This window comes from Tupaia chinensis, unplaced genomic scaffold, assembly GCF_000334495.1.
Source record: "Tupaia chinensis unplaced genomic scaffold, TupChi_1.0 Scaffold144276_1, whole genome shotgun sequence".
Taxonomy (NCBI): domain Eukaryota; kingdom Metazoa; phylum Chordata; class Mammalia; order Scandentia; family Tupaiidae; genus Tupaia; species Tupaia belangeri.
In genome coordinates, this window is record NW_006204133.1 from 6,637,662 (window position 1) to 6,646,843 (window position 9,182).

The following is a 9,182-nucleotide window of genomic DNA, read 5'->3' on the forward strand; positions in this document are numbered from 1 at the left end:
GCATGGCGTGTGGTACACGTGTTGTCTTTTGTAACGTTTCCCTTTGTCAGTACGTGCGCGTTTTGGTAGTGAGGATGGTAAAGCGGGCGTTTCTGTAAGAAAATCTTAGCTACTACTTTATCAGAAGGTCAGCTTCTCAAAGTTCAATTTCCTAAAATATCAGATTGCGGTGGGCATCATGGGAAGGCTGGTAGCCCAGCCTGTTTCTTTGTTGCGTGTGTTTATTGTTCAGTGTGCAATTCAAGTTGCGGGGGTTCTGGGGAGCCTTTCTTGACTACCAGTTTGGGGTACACACATCTGTGCAATTCTGTCGCCTCCTGCTGACTGGCTCATCTCGCTGTCTCACAGAAATCTGTGGGAGGGGTGCCCAGCACAAACACAGTCTGCAGAGGGCAGGGCTGAGCAGGCCCATATATCATCCTCAGTCCACGCTGCAGAGCCCGGCACCTGGCATGTGCCTCGAAGATATTTTTTGAGTGAATAAATGAATGTACATCAAGGTTATCGATACAAGTATTTTGGTGCCATCTAACGCTAATTTTATACTTAGGTCTGGTAGGCTGAATAACTTTCTTCCTAGGGAAAGCCAAATTGTTTACAGCCTCCCTGTGGTTTTATATGAATCTGGCATGACTCCAATAACCTCATACTTTGACATGATAAAATGTGACAAGACAAAACTTGTCTTCTGTAGGTTAATTTCAGATAATATATATATCCTTCCTCTCTTTAATTTAATTTAATTGAAAAAAAATTTGCCACAGGGTGCCTAAATTCACAGGATAGTGTCTGAAAGAGGGAGAGAGGAAGACAGAGAGAAAAAAAAAAAAAAAACACTCCCCACTGGGGGTTGGCATGCTGCAATCCCTTCTCCTCCATTTCTCCCTCCTTTTGAGATTTTGGGAATGCGCATACACACACCTGGTATGCTTTTCAAGTCACTGGGTCGAGGACTCGAATCAGGTGGCTGGCCATGTGAGAGCTAGCCGCTTTAACCACCATGCCACAGGCCAGCCCTGCAATCTTTTAAAAGTATAAGATCCTCTTTCACAACTGATGACCTATCACACATAATTGAAACAGAGGGGAAAGGGCGACCCCTCCAAGGTGCAGGCAGTAAGGGAGACGCTGTCTACAGAGGAGTCAGAGCAGAAATAAAGCCATCTTACACGTGACTGTGCCTTTTACTGCCCGCGTTTCCAGACGACGTGACACAGCAGGGAAGACCTGCTTCTCCCAAGGCAGGGCTGGTTCCTGCCCACTCCTTTGTGCACCTCTGAGACAATGGCGTGACAAACAGCTTTTGGAGCATTTCTTTCCCGAGCACACATGGTTTTCCTCACTTGCTCTTCGCACTTCTGGACTCAGACATCTTGCGTGTGAGATGAAGCAACACCTCATGAGCAAAAGGTGGAGGAGAAAGCACATTGTCACGCGTGTCCCTTTCTCCATGGTGCTACCACTACAGAGAAATTAACCAAAGAGGGAGCTGAACTCTGAGTTCACGCCCATATGTGGGCTACGCGTGGGCTCATTTGGATAAACACAGAAAGATCATGAAAGAGGATGGGGTTGACTATTGGCCCTCCCTGCAGCACACCCCTTGCATCCTTAAAGCCAGGCTTTGCTTTCGTGTTATCACTCATAGATGTGCTGTTTGCTGTGGATTGGAACTGTCTTCACGTTACATGTACTTGGAGGTCTCATCCCTTCCGTTTTATTTGTATTTCACCTGTTTTTCTTCACATCAACACAGTACACTCTGTTTCAACAACTGCAAAAATTAAACAAAAAAAGTTTGCTCCTCCTGTTGAATCGTCATGATGAATTCTTTTATTCCTGCAATTACAGCATTTATTGCATTTAAAAAAAGAGCTTAAAAGCTTTTGTCCCCATGTTGCTAAATCATTATTTGATGCTTGAAATAATAATAGCACACACTTATTTTTTTTTTCTATGTGTCAGTCTCTGTCTAATTATCCTTCGTGTAAGTTCTTCATTTATTGTCTCGGTATTCCACAAGGGATGGATTGGCGCTATCATCTAATTTAATAGATGGGAATAAGAAGGCAAAGAGAGGTGAATAGCTGGCCAGGTACAAGAGTAATAGAACCAGGACTCAAGCCAGGCAGCATTTTTTTTATTTATGAACACTTACAGGAAGTGCACGAGGTCTTCAAAAAGTTCATGAAGCATACATGTGAAAAAGCTGAGCATGGACTTTGAAATCTTTTTGCCCCGAAATAAACTTATATTTTAATTTCAGTTTTAAACATTTTTTTGAAGTCTCTCCATATTTAGCGTGTAGTCATCATATACAATAATTTCTTATCATTTATAAAATCATCAACGCTTAGGAAGATACCGAACTTCAACTTCCTTTAATGTATTGGATCAACTTCTTTCTTCCGGTTTTAAGCAGCCAGCCCCACATAGTTACTTTGCAACAAGCCCCACAAGAAGTATATTTTCTCCATGGACATCCAGTAGGATTTTTGGGCAGAGTGAATTGGAAAGGAATCCTAGTCAAATGATTTCCTTGGCGAGTGTTTAGCATTTAAATTGATGTCAAGCAGATACTAAGTTATCTGCCAATTTTTTTTTTTGTTTTTCCTCCCAGCTTTAAATTCCTTACCTTGATCATTTTTTAAAGTTCATTTATTTCTCCCATGAACAAGAGAGAAAAGAGACAGAGCAAGAGAGACAGTACCCCCAACAGAGTTCCAACACCATAACTTACCCCTGGCCTCAGGCTGGATCATGGGCATATGTGTGCCTGCTGAATTCAGGGAGGTCTCCAGTCATGAACACAGAACCCGCTCACGTGGCTCAGTCTCACAGAGCGTTATCGTTTTACTGCTGAGTCACCTTTAGCCCCCTGCTTTGATCATTCTTGATTTCACAGTTCCGGATGCTCAGAGAGCTGATGCACTAGTGTGTAGTGTCACACGTGAAGATGGGCCAGTGACTTTCATGTGGAAACTGGGAGCTCATGTGTCTGTCGAGACTCAACGTGAATGTGAAAGACAGCCATATAACCAAATTTCATTTGAGACTCTGCTGACATGTATCCCAGCGCCACTGGGATACGGTTCAGTGATGGCTAAGTAACACTCACTGTACGAGGAGGAAGGGACATGTGTAGGACCTAGACTCCAGTAATCCGCGTCTCCATCAAATACGCTTAGAGGTTTACAGGACCCATACTTCCTTCTCACTTCCTATATCATCAACCCCTGAGGTGCAGAAGCCCCCTTTCTCCTTAAGGCCCACAACACCAGGCATGCTCACTTCCTCCTCACTGTCAGACGTGTTCAAACCCTCCTCATCTCACACGCTAAGTCCTTCCCCTCAGGAGTGCCTGTAGTCTCTTTCCGCAGAAGCAAACCTTGTTACTGTCTGATTAAGCTTGCATAACAATTACGTTCATTAACTCCCCCTTAACCCTCTTCCACGGTTCTCATGACTGTCAGAGTGAGGAATAATGCCTTAGCCAAGATTTTAAGCGTGGTCAGAACCAAGTCCTCACCCTCTTTTCTAATTTTCCACTCATCTTCCAAGCTGCGTTACTCCATTTTCTCAGGAAACACATTCCCACATCTGGACTTTGACTCGCAGCATTCTTTCTGACCACGAGGGCACGTCCTTCTCTGTCCTCTATGAACTTTGCTCAATGTTCAGGGCTCTCCTCCTGTAGAAGGACTCCATCACCCCATTCATGACAGTGAGTCCTCCTTCTGAAGCCATTTCCAGCTACAGTCCTGCATCCCCTCCCACCTCAGTGTCTCTCCAGCCCTTTGGTCCTTGAGAATCTCCCACAATGACTAGCCTGGTGCCCTACACAGAATACAGGCTCAACAAACATTACTTCAAGTAACCACACACAGTTGGTACAGTGGGTACCTTTTCTGAGAATAATCTTGTACTCCAAAGGGAGGCCAGCATCCATGTATTCTTTCACTTATTCCGGTTCTGGTAATAATAATGTCACTGTTCTCCTTCCCCTATCTTTTGACTAGTTGACCGTCACAGCTACTACTACATAGTGGCAGGAAGTGGCATGTTGCTAATGCTCATCAATGTCTTGATGATCATCCTGAAAGTGTTCTGGATTGAGATGATTCTGCTCTGGAGGGACGTCGCTCGACCTTACAAAACTAGGAATGGTAAGTGGCAAAGTCCAAGTTTTTCTTCAAAAGAAGAAGTCTCATAATGATTTTCAGTTACTTGTCTGTTATTCTTTTAATAGCTATGCTGCTAAACTCAAAATTCCATTTTGTTTGCTAACACATTATCAGCTATTTTTTTTTTGCCATGACATGCATGCCCTCACTAGAGGGAGACAGAGAGAGACAGAGAGAAAGTAAGAAATCACCCTCTGAGGGTATGTTGACACCACAATTCCTTCATCCTCCACTCTCCTCTGGAATTTCTGGGAATGCCTGCACATGCACCCAGAATGATGATCAGACCGTTGGATCTGGGACTCAGACTACAATCAGCCCTGTGAGAGCCCAGTGCCTTAACCATTATGCCACCTGGTGGCTCCTGTTATTGGTAAATTTTCTTCTGGGTCCACTCAGACTTTTTTTTTTTTCCATCCTGTGAGTAGCTGTTGGTGGTCCTGAGACTCACCTTAACATATCCCCCATAACAGACTCTGCCCCAAGCCCAGGAGGGTTTAAATACTTTGGGAGAAGTATGTTGGTAGAACTGTATCACCGAACAGTTACGACACTGTTTCTGTTTCCCAGATGTGAGCAGGTTAGAAAGGTCCATCAGAATACAGGTGTATTTTACCTGGACCCCTGTTCCATGTCTACACACTCAAGTGTGCACATGAAAGAAGACGATTCCCCCTGCTAAATAGGAACCTGACACTTTCATTTAGAGGCAGATATATGCTATATGATGGATTTTTCCATGTGGTTCACTTAACTAGGAGCAGATTGTTTGATTTGTGGGAAATTCAGACCCTTTAAAAAATCCCACGCCCTTGCCACCATTAGCCTTTAACATCCCCAGGGGCATGTGAGGCAGGTAAAATGAAACCGAGGACTACCCAACCCTATTCATGACTCCACGCATACTTACTAATAGATTAGTTACCAAGCACAATGATATGCTATGTTTTGAACTACATTGAACCGGTTCTTATCCATTCTCTTTCATTCAATTGAGATGGTAAAAGGGAGAAAAATTTGGGGGTGAAAACTTATTTCTTGATCACATTCTTTGACAGTGAGTTTCCACCATCATCTCACAAAAAGGGAGAAAAATTTGGGGGTGAACACTTATTTCTTTTTTTTTTTTTTTTTTTTTGGAGAGGTTTTCGCTCTAGGGCGCGTGCGCTCGCCAGACAGACAGAGAGAGAGACATAGAGACAGAAAGCGAGAAATCACCCCCCAGGGGGGATGGCCACACTGCAATCCCTTCTCCTCCATTCTCCTCTCGGGATCTTGGGCACACACGCACACGCGCCCAGCGTGAGATTTAAGCCACCGGGTCCGAGACGCGAACCACGGTCGACTACGTGGGAGTCCAGCGACATAGCCATTACGCTAACTGCTGGTTCCCAGCACTTATTTCTTAATCACATTTTGTGGCAGTGAGTTTCCACCATCATTTCGTGATTCCAGACTATTTTGGAAGATGAGATCCATTCACTAACAACCCAAAAATTCAGCAAGGGATGTAGACATCCCTAAGAGTCAAAGAAGAGTTGTCAGAGCCGAGTCATGAAGTTGTATTTCTTTCTTTCATTTTCAGATGGAAAGATCTATGATGCCTATGTAATCTATCCACGGAGCGGCAAACATAGCCCGGAGGGGACCAGTTCTGTGGAGTATTTTGTTCACCAGATTCTGCCTGATGTTCTTGAAAATAAATGTGGATATAACTTATGCATTTATGGGCGAGATCTGCTACCTGGAGAAGGTGAGTGGCCAATATGCAGTAGGGATAGGTGTGTATGCTCATCGGATGGGTAAGAGCTATTCCTGTGTTAGATAATTTGCAGTTACCACTCAGATATTCAGACTTATAAACTGTTGTCTATGGTTTCACTTTTTGAATTTATTTTTTACTTGTGAGAGAGTGAGAGAAAGATAGAATGACAGACACCTCCAACTGCCATAATTCACTCCCCAGCCCTCGGCCACCCTGGATCACAGGCACACATGTGTGATTGGCGTGCACGGAGGTCCTAGGATGCAAACCTGAAACCTTTCCAAGTCGGTCTGGCACCAGAGTGTTGTGCGACCATTATGCTGCTGCATGGCCCACGACCAGAGCTTTTAGGTATTTCTGCAGAAGGACATACCTTGCTCTTCTGGCTCACATCGTCATCCGGGCAATGAGGTCTTCACAGCAATGTCAGAGATGTGGACACAGTTAAGGGTCTTTTGCTTCTGGGGTCTAGCTGGAACCTTCACCTACTTGACCTCCTCTGCCCCACACTAGCAGAACTCTGACACTTCTTGGTTCTCTCTTTTTTTTTTTTTGAGAGGTTTTCGCTATAGGGCACGTGCGCTCGCCAGACAGACAGAGACATTAGAGACAGAAAGCGAGAAATCACCCCCCAGGGGGGATGGTCACGCCGCAATCCCTTCTCCTCCATTCTCCTCTTGGGATCTTGGGCATGCATGCACACGCGCCCGGCGTGAGTTTTAAGCCACTGGATCCGGGACGCGAACCGTGATCAATACGTGGGAGTCCAGCGACATAGCCATTATGCTAACTGCTGTTCCCACTTCTTGGTTCTCTTTAGAAGAGATTATTTTATTTATCTTTTTGACAAACGCTTTATTCAGTTCATTCAAAAAACATGGAAAAAGTAAATTTCAGTTGCAATTTCACATGTATCAAAAATAAGAGTGATATTTTTAACAATGGCTTTCAAATGAATGAATCTCCTTAGAAGATTTTAAAAAGGATTTAAAAATAGAAGAGTTTTGTTTTGATAGTCATAGGCCTTAGCTAAAATATTTCAAAAGCTAAAGTGAGTCCCTTGTGATTTTCCTTCTATTGGTGAAACATTTGCAAATTTATATTATTTTAAATTTTAACTTATGATTATTTTAAATTTGCTACAAGACAGGTACACTCACGAGAGAGAGAGAGAGAAAGCCTCCAGGTCCAGGACTCAAACTGTAGTAGGCCAAGTGGAAGTGCAGTGCCTTAACCACCACACTACGTGCTAGCCCCGCAAATTTATATTCTTACCAGTTTCAGTGGAACTGTGGCTTCTGTTTCCTAATATTCCTGGCCCATTTCATGTGCGTTTGACAGTTTTATCTCCATTCCAGCAACTTCAGTTTTCTCTTCTCTCCAGACATGGATACTAAGTTCTAAGTTTTCAGAAATCAGGAAGAGTTTATAAAGTGAATGGGGCCAGGGTGACATGAGCATAAGGTTAAGTAAATGTTTGGTTTAACATTTTAACTGGAATTCCAAATGAAAACAGAGATTTGAGTATCTGTGGATTTAAAGGCATGTCCAAAGGGTGAATTCAGTTTATCCTGGAGGAGTCAGGTAATTGCTAACACCCTTGCAACAGCTAGGGAGACTTGGAAGATGTGCAACTCAGGAGAACGTGATCCAGTTCTTTCAAGGCTCCCTGTTCCTCAGGTAGAAACGAATGCATGAGAGTGTCAAGTGTTCTTTTTTATGCCACAAGTGTGCTGAGGACCTGCTCCAGTTTTTCCTGAGGTCATGTGAGGCACTTCATCTGGCCCCATGCTCTTCACCTCTTCTTTCTCAGTTCATGAACCTAATTTCAAGTTACACCTCCCCAGCCAGAATCAGTTCTAGCTGTCTGATGCTCAAGCTTGAATTCCCTTAAGGTGTTTAAAAGAAAAGATAGCCAGAGAGAATGACGCATTCTTCTAGGGTTTGTTTTTTTTTTTTGGAGAGGTTTTTCCTATAGAGTACATGTGCTCGCCAGGTAGAGACAGAGAGACAGAAAGAAGTGATAAATCCCCCCCCCAGGGGGAATGGCCACACCATGACCCCTTCTTATTCGTTCTCCTCTCAGGACCTTGGGCATGCACGTACGTATGCCCTACATGAGTCTCAGCCGTCAGGTGCAGGACTCCAACCATGGTCAACTACTTAGGATTCCAACAACGTAACCATTATGCCATCTGCTGGTCCCACATTCTTCTAGTTTTTAGTGTGTGCTAGAACCATTCATCAGGCAACAACACAGTCGTTTGGAATGATTCTCCACTTTCCTCTTTCCATATATGTCCTCTGACCTCTCCTGAACCAAAAGTAAAATAAAACCTGACAGAGCAGTACTAAATTTCACCCTTTCTTTTAAAAGTTCATAACGACCAGTGCCGTGTGTTTGTTTTCATGCTAGCTATCTTCCATTTGTCCCTTCAAGGGCTCTCCACAACCTCCTCCATCCAGTGGCCCTATGGAGCTGATCACCGTAGAACCCACCAGTCCCCACCTTCTGCTCCAGCCTGAGTTTGGTCAATGAGAGACACTCAAAGGCGGGGAGGTGGGGGGTTGTTCATGATCGTGTTTCCTTAACATTTTTCCCTCCTGTATTGAGAACTGGGAGTTTCACATGTTCTAAGTCCACTCAGAGCTAATCGGAATCACCCTGAAGTTGATGCTCTCTGAAAATTATCTTGGAAAGGAGATCCAGTCTTTCTTAAGACTTTTCTAGTCTGGATCAAATAAGTTCCTACAACAGAGATTATTGAGGGGTAACGTAAGCCCAGACCTTCTCTAGACACTAGTCAGTTCAGAGGGGCAAAGCTTCCTACTCTTGCATACGTCAGCACTGAGTTAAAATGTTAAACCCTTTTAAAACATATATGGGAATATACCAAAAAGATCATATTCTAATAATCATTCTAATGAGCGTGAACCCGAAGTCTTCCTTGAAATGACAGATTAAATACCTCTACATTTCCATTTAACTATTTTTTTTTGGGGGGGGTTCACTATAGGGCATTCTAATGAGCGTGAACCCGAAGTCTTCCTTGAAATGACAGATTAAATACCTCTACATTTCCATTTAACTATTTTTTTGGGGGGGGAGGTTTTTTTTTTTTTTTTCACTATAGGGTACATGTGCTCGTCAGACAGACAGAGAGAGACATAGAGACAGAAAGCAAGAAATCAACTCCCAGGGGGGATGGCCACGCCGCAATCCCTTCTCCTCC

The 9,182-nt window shown here is 43.7% G+C and overlaps 1 protein-coding gene across 1 annotated transcript in view; it reads left to right on the forward strand.

Annotated features, from left to right (window-relative positions):
• The window catches only part of IL1RL1 (interleukin 1 receptor like 1), a 44,890-nt gene that overhangs the window by 33,706 nt on the left and 2,002 nt on the right, over window positions 1-9,182 (forward strand). Inside the window, exons 9-10 of the mRNA XM_027767540.1 lie at window positions 4,020-4,166; window positions 5,770-5,937. Of these exons, the coding sequence (XP_027623341.1) occupies window positions 4,020-4,166; window positions 5,770-5,937 (315 nt within the window). The remainder of the gene's footprint in view (window positions 1-4,019; window positions 4,167-5,769; window positions 5,938-9,182) is intronic.